The following is a 17,214-nucleotide window of genomic DNA, read 5'->3' as shown; positions in this document are numbered from 1 at the left end:
TGTGTTCGCTTCTCCTCTGTCAAAGGGGCAAATTTCTTCAGGTCTCAATATCTGAATACTAAACATAAGAGAAATACATGCATACAAAAGACCGTGTAGTATAAACTAACACATTTAGGTGAACGCCAGAAGTTCTATCAATACCAATATGAATACAGTGACCCTAAATAATTCAGTTTATGTATGCCCTTATGTTCCCAATCACTCCTGAAAAATAGAATGCTGGCCTTACTGGGGCTACCTGGCTATCCAAATGGAAAAATAAAATGACAAACAGGGTTCCCTTATCCAACACTGTGTGTCTACCAACAGCATTATCCTCACATACAACTGGGTAAGATATTGGATAAGACAGAATTGAAAATCAATTTGCCATTAACACCTGAAGAAGAGCCTTGCACAAAACGTGTAAACAGCATCTCATATAATGTCTCCATCATTCACTGCTACACAGATTGTGATTATCACCACTTACCTGTAACAGACAATGTGTCCTGATTTACGATAATGTGAACAGCATTACAATAGCAGCTATGCAGACATGGTCACCATTTTGTTATGCACCCTAGATGAATATTTGGGATAAAGTTAAAGTGGCAGTAGTCATATTTGCTTTTTTAGCTGTCCCCTGTTATTTCAGCTTCACTAATTTTACAAAAAAGTCCTTAGCACATTTTATTGCAGAATTTAAATATTGTGAGACTATACAGCTTCAGTTTTAGAAATATTCAACATTTTCTGCACATGTATGAATCTTTTTGAGCCTATGTGTGCATCTTTTCATTAATGCTGATATATATTTCTTTTCCTTTCATGTTATGGTTTGCCTTGGTGCAGTATGTAACATAATTTAACACATATTTAAGCCTTCTGCCTTGACACAGATCACTTTCCTAAACTGGGACAGCTTGCTCCTCCCTGTACACTTACCTGTATCAAGACAGTCAGTCAGTATGTCTTTTACCTGTTAATTATAACTCTCTATTCTAGAAAACAGTTCTCAATTTCAGAGGCCCTATTCATTTAACAAAAATAATGAAAATAAAAAAGACCAAACATGAAAGTCCATCAGCATTATAGTGACTAAAATTCCCTTAAACACGTGAGGTTTTATATATTTTTATTTTTAATGTAATTACATAAAAAATATTTCAGTGCACACATATTTCAGGAAGGCACATAAATACATGATACAGTATACCTTTAAACAGCTGGTATTTCAGTTTAAGTGCTGTTTACAGTTAATATATGTTTACAATTGGCTTTAAACTTGCTTACATCTGAAAGAGTACTAGTTTAGAACTCTGAACTAAGTTCACGTCATGCTGCTGGTACAATATATGATTAACAATATACAAAATATATTTTACATTTTGTAAAAGCAAAGCACTGAGATCTAAACGTACACACACACACACACACACACACACACACACACAATGACAATGGTTGGTGTAGTCATTAATTCTTGCACTCCGGATGGACAAACATGTCAGAATTAGCAGTCACTGTTACTTACGGACCGATGATCAGTAATAGTAAATACTAAATCAGCAGTAAGTGACCCCTATGTTGGCCTTATTTATTGCCTACTAGGGTTGACTAGGGCTCCTTAAGGACTTTGGTGTCTGAATAATCTTGCCAGAGACAGCCAGACATTGTTCAAACTGCAGAAACATGATATCTCTGAAACATATCATGGGGTACATACAACTGAATGCTGCACTTGTTTAATTTACGAAGGATCAATATACAGTTGTGCAAAGAAACACTCAACTGTTAATGACAGATGAAAAATTAACCTACATCCTTCCTGCACAGATCAAAAAACATCCACTTCATGTGGGAAGCAAACCCTCAACACTGTCTGAACATACATATATATATATACCAACAATATGATCTCACAAGAAATGGGGAAGGGAGAAACTTCCCAAGACAGTGCAAGACAGTCTTGCACAAACATCATCATCCTTGGCACATGGAAGCCTATTTATGAGGAAAAGGAAATGGACCAATAAATACAGACCATCATGTGCAAATGTAAGACAACCACCGCGCCAAATGCCTTTAGTAAACTTTAGTCTGAGCTTGGTGTATCTTGGGCTTAATATGAAAAAGGTAGAAAATTACACACAAGGCAGGACAACAATCAGTGTGTGCATGTACTTCACACTAAGCAGGCCATCTGAGCAAAACCATTCTTCCTATAGTCTTTCACAAAGCTATCTAATGTTGGATAAAGGGTGTTCTATGCCTGCTGCACACAAGCCAGCAGTGGAAGCTTCTAAATGGCTAGTTCAATGTTTGTTAAATATATCTCTCCTTTTGCATCGAGTAAATTCTGTTTCCAATTTATTCCGTATAGATGTGCCAACCATTAACTTTTCTACTGTTTTTTTAATCATTAGCAATATAACAACCCATCAGTTAAAGATTGTTTCTGTTTCTACTGTCACAAGGCATATATACATACCTTTTATACCATGAAAACATTTTGAATTTGTCTTTAATGAAATCGTTTTGGCCTACAGATACTTTTAGAAAATTCCCAGCAGTGTGAGTTTTATTCCTTATGCTGTGGTCTGGATTTTGGCACACGTTAACATTAGTTATAACCACTGTTTATTCATTTACCACAAAAAATGTTTGCACATATGTGGTTCTGGAAGCATGAAGCTGTAGGAAAGTTACGACTAAATAACAAACCAAAGCATAAACAAATGTTTCAAATCTAACAAGACTATTAAAATGAGCACATTGCGTAATGTTTTTCTGTTTCATCCCACCCATATCCCATTTGTTTGTTTATTTGATTCTAGTCATGTGATGGAATTCTGCAGCTGTGGTTTTCTTTCAATCCATGCAGAGTATTTTATAAGCTCAAACAACACATTCAGATACAGAAAATCCTGCTGGCAAAGCCATTTAAACAGTTTCTTTTTCAGTTCCTGACAGAAGAATAAAGCATTAAAGCAAGACTGACTTAGGGAGTAATAACAAAGAGTTCTCACTGACATCTGGCCTGCAAAGCAGCTGTTTCGTTTTTGATCTGCATGGTCTTGTTTAACAACTCTGTGTGATTGCAGACATTTTTATGGCAATCCTCTCAGTTCACACCTTTCCTAGAAGTGTAATCAGTTCAGTATATGTTTAAGTTATTTCTTTTAGCCACAACATTTGCTTATGAAACTAACACTGGCTCTACAGTCCACTTAGAATCAGTGAGTTGCTTTGCATGTTTGGGCTGCCCCTTTACTTGCCTTGAACTGCTTGTTTTGTTGTTGGACTCTTGTTTCTAAATTATACAAATGCAATGTGCTTGGACTTAAGTTCAATTTAACAACCTCTTCAGGGTATAAAAAAAGAAGCTTTAGCATGGAAAAAATGAGCACTAAATTACAGGTAGCACACAGTAACTGTCTCTAGCATCACTGTTTTAACAGAAAGTTGTTTTTACATCTTGTGCAGAATGCCAGTTAAGTCAGCTTGTACTGAAGAAAGAAGGAATCATGGCAGAGCTCCAGTTCAGCTGTGGTCTGTCATGGCTGGCATTACTACCTGGCACTAGAAGAAATTAAGCAGTAACCTGGGGGGATGTTTTAGGTAAATGCTTCCTTAGCTAAAGAAATAGCTGGAAACATAAACAGCAAACTGTTTCAGTAACTAAATAACTGACATTTTATTCCTGTCAGGGCAGAACATCAAAGTCATAAAATTAGGTTGATTTGCTGGTATGTACCATATTATCTACAGTGAACCTGCCTACGATGACATGCCAAGGGACTTTAAAAAGTAGCCTGAAATGGAAACTTTTGGACCATTTACTCTTCATCTGTCCTCAGCATTATATCATCATGTTAGCTTGGTTTACCTTCATAGCTCACACTTGTATGTCTTTCCAACCAGCTTTACAGTCAGTGGGAAATGCATCTCTGCAATCAACACTGCTAGGGCTACCATGACAAAATGCATCTCTGCAATCAACACTGCTAGGGCTACCATGACAAAATGCATCTCTGCAATCAACACTGCCAGGGCTACCATGACAAAATGCATCTCTGCAATCAACACTGCTAGGGCTACCATGACAAAATGCATCACTGCAATCAACACTGCTAGGGCTACCATGACAAAATGCATCTCTGCAATCAAGACTGCTAGGGCTACCATGACAAAATGCATCTCTGTAATCAACACTGCTAGGGCTACCATGACAAAATGCATCTCTGCAATCAACACTGCTAGGGCTACCATGATAAAATGCATCTCTGCAATCAACACTGCTAGGGCTACCATGACAAAATGCATCTCTGCAATCAACACTGCTAGGGCTACCATGATAAAATGCATCTCTCCAATCAACACTGCTAGGGCTACCATGACAAAATGCATCTCTGCATTCAACACTGCTAGGGCTACCATGACAAAATGCGTCTCTGCAGTCAACACTGCTAGGGCTACCATGACAAAATGCATCTCTGCAGTCAACACTGCTAGGGCTACCATGACAAAATGCATCTCTGCAATCAACACTGCTAGGGCTACCATGACAAAATGCATCTCTGCAATCAAGACTGCTAGGGCTACCATGACAAAATGCATCTCTGCAATCAACACTGCTAGGGCTACCATGACAAAATGCATCTCTGCAATCAACACTGTTAGGGCTACCATGACAAAATGCATCTCTGCAACCAACACTGCTAGGGCTACCATGACAAAATGCATCTCTGCAATCAACACTGTTAGGGCTACCATGACAAAATGCATCTCTGCAATCAACACTGCTAGGGCTACCATGACAAAAACATTTCTTTGCAGACTGCTCTCCCCAAACCTGCCCTTAAAACTGTTTAGACTACATAAAAAACTAACAATGAGATGACAATATAAAATAAAACTTTCAGGAAAGAGGAAGGAAATTTGTTGATGGGGTGGATTTGGATTAGACATGGTATTCATGCCCTGACTTCCCATCTGCAATAACATACAGACACACAGAAGATTTCAAATATATAAATGTTCTATAGTGCAACCAGGACTTGGCTCTCCGTACTTGGCTATATGTGACTAAGTTGTTATACCCTGCCAGGATTCCACAGCAAATTCCCAGGTGACCACAGTAACTGTTAATATAAGCATACAACATGCTGCTGTTAGTTTAAAAGCTCCTTTGTCCACCACCGTTACCATCTATAGTAAAATGTCAAATAAACTGCAAAGCCATGAAACATAATTCTCATTATTCATAGGTCATAGGGTCATAGGTGTTTACTAGGCTAATGACCACAAGAGCCTTTTTAAGCCTAGCCATGCATCCCAAATCTTTGACAAGTTCTGATACCCTTGATAAGGGTAAGCATAGGCCTGGGAGATGAACCATTCACAGGTTACCTGTTTGCATTAGAAACATAGGTGCCAAACCAGGAATGAATTTCTGGTTTAGCCTCTAGTTGTCCAAGTTGCACTTGAATTGGGTTAGGGAGGAACTCTGCTTCACATGGATGGGGAGCCTGTTCCATAGATGGGGTAGTCTCTGGGATACATACCTATCCCTCCAGCAGGTCCTATTTATATCACAGGCAAGGTTTAAGTCTTTAGAATGGGTAATTCTGGTGCTGCTTGTTCTGTGGATATGCAGGAGGTCCATCAGAGTGGAGTCTGACAATGTGCATGCCAGGCATAGATCTCCCTTCAAAAGCCTGTAGGAGACAGAATACAGGGATAGGACCTTGAGGCAGTCTGCATAGGACATATTACTTATGCCCTGTATGCTTTTAGTGAGGAACCTCTGTGGACATTCCCATTGTTGGATATGCCTGGTTAGGTACATACCAAAGGGTGCATTGTACTCAATGAGAAGTCTGATGAGTGCCGAATACAGTGGAACAATGACCTCCTTGGACTTAGATGCCATATCTTTGTCTAAAAGCTGCACAACATTCACAAATTTTTGTTAGACCTTTTATGCCTACTTTTCTAACATTATTTCTATGACTACATCAAATCAGCAAGCAACACCAACAAATGTTAATTTATCTGAAAGGACACTAGAGAAATACATTAACAATAAATATAAAAGCAGCACCTTATACGATAATTCAAAAAACATGTTTGTCTGGGGTCGTATTCCAAGATCTGTTACAGAGCTACCTACTCATGTCCTGATGGATACAGACCCCTTACAGCAGGTCATTTCTTATACAACAGTGTTCCTTCATATAAACCATGGTGATATACTGGGAGGTTGTATGATGGAATTTGCATCCTGGATGAAGTAAAATTTGAGTCTCTAGGTCAAAGCGGACCTAAAGGAGATGATAATGCATTTTCAAAAAATATAATTTAAGGGCTTTCCAAATTCATTTTTAAACCATTTAAAATTTCTGTGCAACAAACCTTATTTTTAAGCAATCCAAATCAAAGTAATTTTTTTTCATTAAAGACAACATTTCTGAAATGATTTTGCAAAGCATCAGACTATACAGAGGGATAAGGCACAGAACATTTTGTACTATCATCTCACATATTTTCAGAAGTGACCATATGTCTCCTAGTATGGGCCAATCAAATGAGAGAATCTGATTACATTGAATTAGCATAACAGTAAAGCAAACACTTCTGCGGACATGCAAAGCAGAGTATAAAAAACTTCTTACATGAGAGGACACAATCAGTGCTCTTAAACTCTTAATGCTCACTGACTGTTAAAATCCTACCCTGTAGCTTCACCACAAATGTATATGCAAGATGCTGTTTAAAGTAGGAGGTACTGCATTTGTGTGTTCAGTGTAAAGCAAAATGACACGGTGGTGGTCACAACCACTGACCAATGTAAGGCCTAGTCTCTAGCTACATGTCAAAAACTGAAGTACTACAATAGCCATAAATACAGAATTAGACGCTCATTATAACTATTTCCTAAACAAGCGCCACATCACTGATGTTTTATTTAGTTGCTTACATTTTGTTAATCAGGTAGGCCCATCAGGACATTCTGTTCCTTTGCAGAGGGGTATTAATTTTGACAGGAGTGTACCAGGGCGCTATTTCAAGTATTTGGACAGTGAGTTATCATGTAAATCATTATCAATTTTGTTTCTATGTTGTGTATACAAAGAGGCTTTAAGAGTAAATACAGCATAAGGGTTAAGATGCTGGACTGTAAATGTTACAGAACTGCGTAACTCATCTGCATAGCAGGTGACTCTCTGCAGTATTACTATGTTTCCTGCTTTGCTAGAACTCCCTCTTATAAAGGAACTGATGTGGCAATCTGATCACCAAAATGAAAAACGACAAAAAAAAAAAAAATGCAAATCAATCCCACACTGCAGTCTGATTGCACAGGCTATTTAATGGATAGGGGCTTGCATTCCATATTAGAAACTCCCAACACAAGTTCTTACAAAAGAACAAGGACAGAACATAGGAATTTAAATCTCCAAACAGTGAGCAGGAAACAGGAACAGGACTAAGGTACATCATATTACAGTGTTCTTTTGTCTCTTGTATGTCATGTCTAGCAGGTAAGGGGCATGGCAGTAAATGCTTACCAGTACAAACAGTTCATTTTACGAGGCAGCAGGCATGGTTAAATGTAAATGAAGATTCAATGGAGCAGTTTGGGGAACAGCAATCATGATTTCTGTAACTGTGGCTATTCTGAGTATCCAAAGTAAAATAAAGACTTTCGGCTTTTCCTGGTTAGGGGTCGCCACAGTGGAACTCTGGTCCGCTCATGATTGGCAGTGGATTTTTACGGTGCCGAGTTGCCAGCCCAACGCCCAACCTTCAACAAAGACATGCCCATTCACGCTCGCACCTACCTGCATGTCTTTAACGTCACTCGACCGCGGGGAGGACATGCAGACTCCACACAGAAGGTGCTCCAGCCGAGAATCGAATGGGAGAACCTCTTGCTGTGAGGCAACAACGCTAATCGCTGCACCACATCAGCTATACTATTCTGAGTATCCAAAGTATTATTCTGTAAATCTTATCCCGCTCCCTCTAAAAACAGTGAGAGAGCATGAGAGACAGGCAGACAGAGAAAAAAAGAAACAATTTGAGTTTTCAGTTGAAAAAATGACAGCACATTTCCTGTTCTGTTTCACTTTACAACTTGTAGGCCCTGCTGCTCACACAAATTATCAATGTGCTGTTTTGAAACACAGCTACAACACAAAACTCATAAACAGATATCAACTTACTTCCTTATTGAATTTATTAATTAATTAGGTATGACCTACAGGGCACAGCAGTCATTTCTGTGATGAAACTGTGAACATTTGGTCTACTTTACTGAATTGTTAAGAGTTGCAAAGTCAGCATGTAGAAGTTATGGAAATCAGACTACATCACCCAAGGCACATGCTTCTTTACAGCAAAGTACTTAATCACTACACCTGCATTTAAAACCTGCATTTAAAATGTCTGCAGAACGTTATACTGACTGATGGTTTTTGTGTCAGACAGAGTACTTTCTCAATATTCTGATTTTCCACTAATTTAGTGAATAGGGAATAGCAAGAAACTGTCCCTATCAGCTGATGTACATTTACCTCATAACATTATTCATGTGTATTTGATAACGGGGGGGGGTAATGAATCTCCAGCAGCAACTTTCAAGGGAAATGCATGCATAAACATTGCAGAACAGCAACAAACCTACATGATGGAAGTTCCCAGGCTGGAATTATGGGGAGGCTGAGACCAAAACAGGGTTGCTACACTCACTAATGTAATGGGAAGAATAAATGGCCAGAGTCCTTATTTGTCATTGGTGTCTCTTCACTTTAAAGCAGCTGTACAATTCCATCTGCTAATCACAGCAAAGCCATTATGCTAACAAAAACTATTTTTGTCTGACTGCTTCTCTGCAATTAGATTATAAAGTTTTAGTTTGAATTATCTTTCTGATGCTTAAAAGTATTTAAACTACAGTGATGACATTTTACTATTAATGGAATATCGTCAGAGTGGCAGAGTGGTGCAGTGGATAGTGTTGTCATCTCACAGCAAGAGGTTCTCCAGTTTGATTCTCGGCTGGGGTGCTTTCTGTGTGGAGTCAGCATGTCCTCCTTGTGTTCACACGGGGGTGCTCCAGTTGTCTCCCACATTTCAAAGATATGCATTAGGTGGACTGGACACTCTAAATTGGCCATAGGCATGACTGTGAGTATATGGTGTGGATGAACTACTGCGGCAGGGCTAGCCACCCAGTGGTTCATAGGTTCATAGGTTGGTACAAGGCTATCGGCCCTACGGCCTATACAAGCCTAATTACACAACGGCCAGCAAGTACTGTTCCAAAAACATTTTATTGAAAGATACACAAGGATATAAAAATATATCCTGCTCCAAACCGATTTCGGTTACCCTTCTTCAGTGGAGCTGAAAAATATGAAAAACTTTTTCATATTTTTCAGCTCCACTGAAGAAGGGTAACCGAAATCGGTTTGGAGCAGGATATATTTTTATATCCTTGTGTATCTTTCAATAAAATGTTTTTGGAACAGTACTTGCTGGCCGTTGTGTAATTTGCGTAGTTTGGTTGGCCGTGCATTGCTCCACGTGAGAGGTTTGGTGTGTTTGGTTGTTGCCTATACAAGCCTAGCCATAACAATTCCCTGGCTATTTCTTCCCACACTATTTACTTCCCTGGACCTGTGTCTAGCAGGGCGACTGACGTGATCCCCGGGGAGAATTTCCTTTCTCCCATCCAATCGTCATGGTTCCTTTTGGAGACGGCCAAAGAGGCGCTCCGCTTGACACATATGGGCAGTCTATTCCAGAGTCTGGGGGAGTCTCTGGGTCAGGAACCTATCCCTCCAGCATGTTTTGTTTATTGTTATGACAAGGTTTAGATCCCTGGTGCGTGTGGCTCTGAGGGATTGGGATTTCTTTAAGTGTAGCATGTCCAATAGCTCTGGGTTTGACATGGCCTTGTATGTTAAGCAGAGATTGGCTCTAGAGTAGACAATACACGACAGAGTATAGCTGGAATTTTTAAGGCAGTCAGCATTGGGCATCTACTTTAGGCCTGTGATTCTTTTAGTTAGGTATTTCTGCGGCATTTCCAGTTGTTGCAGATGTCTTGAGAGGTACATACCAAATGGGGTGTTGTATTCTATAATGGGTCTAATGAGAGATGAGTACAGTGGGACAATGACCTCCTTTTTTCTGGATGAAAAGCCCTTAGTGATGAGGTGTGTCACATAGAAGGATTTCCTGACTGTTGTGGCGATGTGGTTATCGAAGGTGAGACCACTGTTCACCTGTGTCTCTAAGTCTCTTATCACACTTTTGGTGTTTAGTGTACTGCCACCTATGTGGTAATTCACGGGTACATGTTTTTTCCCAAAAGGGATAACTATACATTTCTTGGCATTGAGCTTGAGCCCATGGCTCTGGCACCAAGCATCTGTTTCTGTAAGGCCCTTTTGTAGAGTATCCACATAATTTGGGGATTCAATAATAGCTCCCAGTTTGAGTCATCTGCGAACTTTGTTAGCCAGAGTCCCTTAGTGTTGGCCTGTACTTCAGAGAAGTAGATGCCAAACAAGAGCGGTCCCAGGACTGAACCCTGAGGTACTCCACTTGTCACTTGAAAGGAGCTGGACTTGGAGTCGGCTACTTTTATAGTGTGGGTTCTGTCAGTAAGCCAGTTGGCAACCCATCGAGTGACGTAGGGATTAATACCCAGCTTAGTAAGTCTATCTATGATTCCAGAGTGGGGGATTGTGTCAAAGGCCTTGGCGAGGTCCAGATAGGCTGTGTGGACCCGCCTTACCCTCGTCCACGGCTCTGGAGACTGATTCGAAGAAGTCAAGTCAGGCTCAGGAGACAAGATCGGCCCTTTACGAACCCAGACTGGGTGGGGTCTAGTGTTTGAAGGTTGCCAATGTCTTTGTTTATAAGTTCAATGATAATACGTTCCATGGCCTTGCAGATCAGGCTCGTCAGACTGATGGGGCAGTAGTTCCCAGGATCCAAGGTGGATCCCCCCTTGTGGAGGGGGATAACTGTAGCTGTGCGCCACTCAGTTGTCATGAAACCTGAGGTGAGGCTATGATTAAACATGACACTTATGTGAGGTACCAGTTCATTTTGTAGTTCATGTAATACACAGCCATGGATGTCATCTGGTCCCATGGATGCTGTATTCTTAGCTTTGGAGAGTGCATTTTTACCTGTGTGGCCATTATTACCGGAATTTGGCAATCTTCCGGTATTGAGATAGGCCGTTTAGGGGGTGAGAGGGGGATGAAGTTGGCACTGAATTGATCTGCCATGATATTGGCAATATCCTTGGGATCAGTTTATTTAATGCCATTCTGTTGTAGCTCAGAGCAGATCTGAGCATTGCCATTTAGATTCTTGACATAGTTATAGAATACCTTGTGGTTGTCTTTGGCATATTTGGCAATTTTATTTTCATAACTAGCTTTGGGGGATTTTATGAGGAATCTCAGCTTCTTACTGAGGCTGGTAAGGGAGTTTTTTACATCCTGGGATTTTCCTCTTTTCTGCAACAGTTTCTTCCTTTTGTTGTAAAGTTTGTTTATGACAGGGGACCACCAGATTGGCTTCCTTTTTTTGGAGGAGAGCATCTTGGTTCTATTTGGGATGGCACGAATCATGCATGAGTGGATGTGCTCATACAGTGCCTTAGCGTAGGATTCAGCAGTCGAACTTTCAGTTCCCGTCTGCATGGGTGTCATGAATTTTGCCACTTCTGTCTTGAGTAGCATGAAGTTGGCTTTGGAGAAGTTTTTTATGGAGGTTTCCTTACTGGGGGGTGGGGGTGGGATGTGGATGTTAAGGGTGATTGGCTTATGGTCAGACCTGACCAACAAGGGGGGGTGACCATAGGTGTGGAACATCGATTTCCCATGTTGGTAATGACCAGGCCTAGGATAGTGCAGCCCCTGGTGGGACTACGGATTAGTTGATCCAGGGCATTGGAATTTATGAATTCCAAGAACTGTTGGGCAAAGGTGTTGGTACATGAGTAGTTTTCACAGTTAATGGCAGGGTAGTTGAAAACACCCAGTATTAGTGTGTTTGGTTGTATCTTAATATTTTCCAGTATGTTTAGAAAGGTGTACTGAGAATCTTGGGGCATGGTGGGGGATCTGTAGCAAGCTACAATTTGGATTGCAGTCTTATCAAATGTTAGTTGCACCTGGAGAATTTCAGACACATTGTGTTGGGCAACTAACCTGGTGGTGTGAATATCCTTGGTGAATATGGACACTCCCCCACCTTTAGTGTTTTGGTCCTGGTTTCGTGGCTGAAAAGTGTGGTAAGAATTGTAGCCTGGTATTGCAGGAGTGCTCTCTGAAGCCTTGAACCAGGTCTCAGTTACTGCACATATATCGATGTTCTCCATTTTTAGGAGTGCCTCGAGAGAGTGCATTTTGAGGTTTAGACTTCTGGCATTGAGTAACATTACCTTCAGAATTTGCATGCTTGCACCTGTTATGGTGGTGATTTTGTCCTTTGAACTTTGCCTAAAAAAGGCACTATAGGGGTGGCAAGAGCCTTAGCCAGTAACTTGAATCCCAAGGGCGACAGGTGCAGACCATCTCTGGCAAACCATTGTGGTCTGTTGATCATGTCGTCCCAGGAAGACAGATACTGGATCCTCTTTGAATGACACCAGTAGCTTAGCCAGTTGTTGAAGTCAATCATTTTGTCCTTATATTGTGGTATCATTCTGGGTGAAGGCAAGATGCTACTCAGGGCTAGGGTCATACCTGCCTGGGCCCAATGATCCGAGAGCTGTTCCATGTCTCTTTTCATGTAGTCCAGGGAGGTACATCTCATGTCATTCACTCCAACATGGACAATGACAGAGTCATATTTGTACTTGTTGTGGAGTGACTTGAGTGCATGCGTTATGTGGCGGATCCTGGCACCTGACAGGCAGCTGACTGTAATTTTCTCCTTGTTTAGCCTGGTGAGTGGGATATCAGTGTGCCTGACTATAGAGTCACCTATGACTAAAGTGTTAGGTACATTGTCGTGCCTTAGGTGCTGTTGCTGGGTGGCACACTGGTGTTGTGAGCTATGTGACACTTTGGTTGTGATTAGTGTTTGTTTGCATTTCAGCTTCGGAGGTCCTTGTTGCTTGGTCAGGTTACAGTTAAGGGCCTCTGCATATGTGGATTTAATGTTGCTATGTGTGGGTGTTGGTGGTGTGGGTTTAGAAGGGTTACGTGTTGCATGAGGTGTAGTGTGGATGTTAACCTTCTCCTCTTGACTGTCTAGCACAATCTTGGGTGGAGAGAGCTTTGCTTCCAGTTTGGCTATGTAAGTGTGTCTCTCACAGGTTGTAGTGTTGGGTGGTAGGAGGAGAGGGTTGTCTGTGTACATGAGGCAATTGCTGCATTGCCCCAATGTGCCCAGATTCCCCAGGTGGACAGGAGAAATCACCGGAAGCTGACCCCTGGACATGCCTGGTTTGGTGCTTTTTTTTGTAAAGTACAGGAGCTGTTTTCCCTTGCCTTAGCAAGGTACTTTGCAATTATAGGCTGTTTAGTGCCTACGATTAATTTCTCCTTATTAACAAGGAGAGTTGAGTGTTTGTATCAGTCTAAGACTTCCTAGTGCTTTTCAGCAGTATTAGAGCAAGTGCTAGTCACAGGGATGCTTAAAGGTAAGATGAAAAAAATGGTTTCTCCTAAACACTGCAGTGTACACTAGATACGTTAGATGTGAAAGTAGGTAACTTAAGTTTTACCTGTCTAAAAAGTTAAGTTTTAGTGGAGAGTCACTATTTTTAAAACAGCAAGATAGATTGAAAGGGGGTAGTCACTTTTGTATTTTGGTACTATCGAATACAGTAGGATGGCCAATAAATTTAAATAGTTGAAGGGGAGTGATTTCACAAAATGATAATTTTGTGCTTACTCACACAAGCCAGTGAAAGCAGACAGGAAATGAGATATATGGTCAAATTAACATAAGAGGCAGGCAACTTTAAAGACAGTGGTATTTAAGAACACGACAGAGCCGTGGTCTCTTGTGAAGTTTTAATATGCAGTTAAAAGCAGAATACAAGTAAAACACAAGGTAAAGAAAACAAATCACAGTATTCAAAATATAAAAAGGCAATAAAGTAATACAAAATACAACAAATAAAATGCAAACTAACCTTTCCTTCACAGCAAAGTGTAGCAGAGTCTGGTGAGCTTTTCTAGTAAAAACCTTGGCTGTAGATGATGTGACAGCCTGATCCCATGTGGGAAAGGGGTTATATTTGGAATATCCTTACATGTTTCTTATTACTCTTTTTACTCCTGAACAAATCTAAACAGCAAAGTAACAAATACCAGTTCCTGTCCCCTCTGTGTTTGTAACAACTGTTACTCTATCCCTGCTTGTCAATGCTCTACTTTGTAAAGTGCCGTTTCATGTTTGAGCTGTTTGCTTATCACCCAGTAAGATAACTGTTCCTGAAAGTAAGACAGCTGTGCCTCACCGGGTCTCCTATCAGTCTTAAAAGGCAGCCACACATTTCAGGAGCTAATTAAATTATGAAAGCTAATAAAATATTTAAAAATGTAGCACCAGAATAAATTATCTGAAATAAGAACTAAACACGGCAAGAAGAGATAACTAAGTTTTGATAATCCACAGCATAAATAAAAGCAGTGTACCTGAATAAATTACTTGATAATCTTGCAAACCTTTTATCTATGGAATTTATAGGTAACACTACGGCAGCACATAACATAGCTAGAGAGACAGAGAGAGAGAGAGAGCATGAGACAGTGTTAGATTCAGAATTCTACCCACTTCCGACTTGTACAGAATTCTAAAGCTCAGCTACTAGCTGGTACTTCTCATTACCAGCACATTACACCCCATTCTCTGGCACCCCTATACTGACTACTTGTTAAATATCACACCATTGATAAAGTTCTGGTAATGGCCCACTTAGTTTTCACTATATGACATGAATTTTCCAGATCTTAAAGTGTAACCAGTACCATACCTTCCTGCCCAGACTTCTCTGCAACTCTGGGGCTGTTGGTATTTCCCAAGAGGGTGGTTTGAATCCTTGGATAATGTTCCTTTGCCTTTAAGGCCCCTCACTTCTGGAATCTACTGCCTTTCTGATACAGGGACTCCCCTGTGCTGAGTGGCTTTAAAAGGTCCCCTGAAAATACATCTGTTTGATTTGGCTTTAACTCTTTTGACGTTATTGTGTGATCCTGATTTCTTCTGAATAATTTGTGTTTACTGATATATAATACATTACATTATTGATTTGTTTCAGTTTTACATAACACTTTATACAACTGGACAGTGCTTAGTGCTAAGCACTTAAATCTGAACTTTGAAATTTACGATGGAGCATACCTCTCAACTGCCCAGATTTTTGCCTCTTATTTTTGGTCTGTTCCTCATAAAAATTGTGCTTTTCTGGCAAATCAGTGAAGACTGAAGGCACTAAATAATGACAAATATTTAAGTTTCAGATTTCAGACCCTTCAGAAAATGTATGCCAATGCAAAACCTGTTATTGTATCAACTTTCTAAGTTAGTAAGAGTAATATTTAAAATGTGTCCCTATTTTTGGGCCACTGTCCCCCCATTACTTTTGGTTTTGCCCAGATTAATTGCACTAAGAATTTGAGAGGTATACGAGGAAGTGAATAGTACTGCTGACGGGGAACTTTCAGTTATTATGTTCACTGTACCATTACTTGCACTATGAAGCATATTTTAGTATTTACTACCTTAACAGTCTTTGTTTCATCTATATCCTTAAATTCATTTTGTTTAGCATATACTTCAGCTTTTTTCTTAACTTTTGTTTACCACTTGCTTGTCTGAATGTCAGCAATTTTAAAAACCCTTTTGATAAAGCAAAATAAGAGAAATGCAGCTGATGTGAGCAGGACAATTGTGTGATGACTTACCATGCGATAATGCAGAATGACCACTCTTTCCCATTGTTCCAGCAGGGTGAATGTTGTGTAACTGTGTTAGAATTATTGATTATTTTATATCCAAAATGATACCTGCTCTGCACTGACACACGCTGAGCTGGAAGGGGTCTACAAACTGAGATTATGTAGGGCTCTTTACCAAATTTAAAAACTGATGCACTGACAACTTCCTGTAAAATCACCAAGTGTTTTGTATTCTGAATACAAGCGATTGTGAAAAAAGACCTGGTGGAAAATAAAGTCTGAAACTCTCTAAGTATCATATCTGTATCCTTATGTGGTTTGGGGTTTAAGGTTTTGGTGAGTGTAGAATACAATATTCTGCAGACTAGTACAGGAAGTGTGCGACCTTCCATAAGTCCAAAGGAGACAAGAGTTAACAGACTTGTGTGTATTCTTAACAAATCGATTTTTATAAGTACATTGAGCAAGCCTGTCAGTGATCTAATAAATGCAAAGTCCATGTATAGATAATGACAGATGATACAAGGTTGAGCATGAAGAACAATGAGTGAAATAATGTGGTGGAATTTTTAAAAAACAGTCTCTGTACAGGATTATCAGATCCAGGTAGACAGAATTATATGTACAGTTGTGCATTAAATGGGTAGCTGGTAAAGTATGTGACCTCGAGCCAAGACTTACACCGCCGGGTGCCTAACCTTGGCTCGAGATGAATGTCTCTGCTGAAGTGACACCCTGATCCCATGTGCAAAAATGGGAAAAGGGGTTGAGGATGGATGGATGGATTGATGATAAAGTATGTGACCTAACTAGTCCATGTGGCTGTTTGCACCCATAACAGCAGAATGTGTTTATATCTACTGCAATTCCTCAAGCACAAATAGTAATAACCTACTCTGCATTCTGTACTGCTGTGGTCTAAATGTTTTCTGTACTTTGGTACAATTCTCCTCTAAAAATAGGAATACTGAAGAGATATTTCAGTGGTAAAAGATCACCAAAGCCAGAATGCAGAGACACACTAAGTTATGGGGGCTATAATGAACTTATTCAATGCAAGTTTTCACTTCGAGTGTTATTATCTTCATCTGTTTACCCACTTTCAGCACAAACGGTATCCATCTCAGGGTCACAGGGACCCAAAGTCTGTCCCAGCAAGTAACAAGTGAAAGCAAGAAATCAATTCTATAAAGGACCAGCTCAATGTAGTACACATGTGTACACACACACACACACACACACACACACACACACACACACACACACACACACACACACG

General features: G+C 40.2%; 1 protein-coding gene across 1 annotated transcript; it reads right to left on the bottom strand.

The window, feature by feature from the left end:
- Positions 1–1,103: 1,103 nt before the first annotated feature.
- On the bottom strand, positions 1,104–15,975 carry LOC122788641. Its single transcript, XM_044055540.1, has 3 exons — positions 15,942–15,975; positions 4,759–4,845; positions 1,104–4,674 (listed from the first exon to the last, which is right to left on the bottom strand). The coding sequence occupies exons 1-3, from the start codon at positions 15,973–15,975 to the stop codon at positions 3,884–3,886; spliced, it is 912 nt and encodes a 303-aa protein (XP_043911475.1). The 3' UTR covers positions 1,104–3,883.
- Positions 15,976–17,214: the final 1,239 nt, after the last annotated feature.

This window comes from Protopterus annectens, chromosome 14.part0 (genome assembly GCF_019279795.1).
Source record: "Protopterus annectens isolate FY-2018-M chromosome 14.part0, PAN1.0, whole genome shotgun sequence".
Classification (NCBI taxonomy): domain Eukaryota; kingdom Metazoa; phylum Chordata; order Ceratodontiformes; family Protopteridae; genus Protopterus; species Protopterus annectens.
The sequence above is the reverse complement of the archived record's forward strand: the minus strand, read 5'-3'. Positions and strand labels throughout refer to the sequence as shown.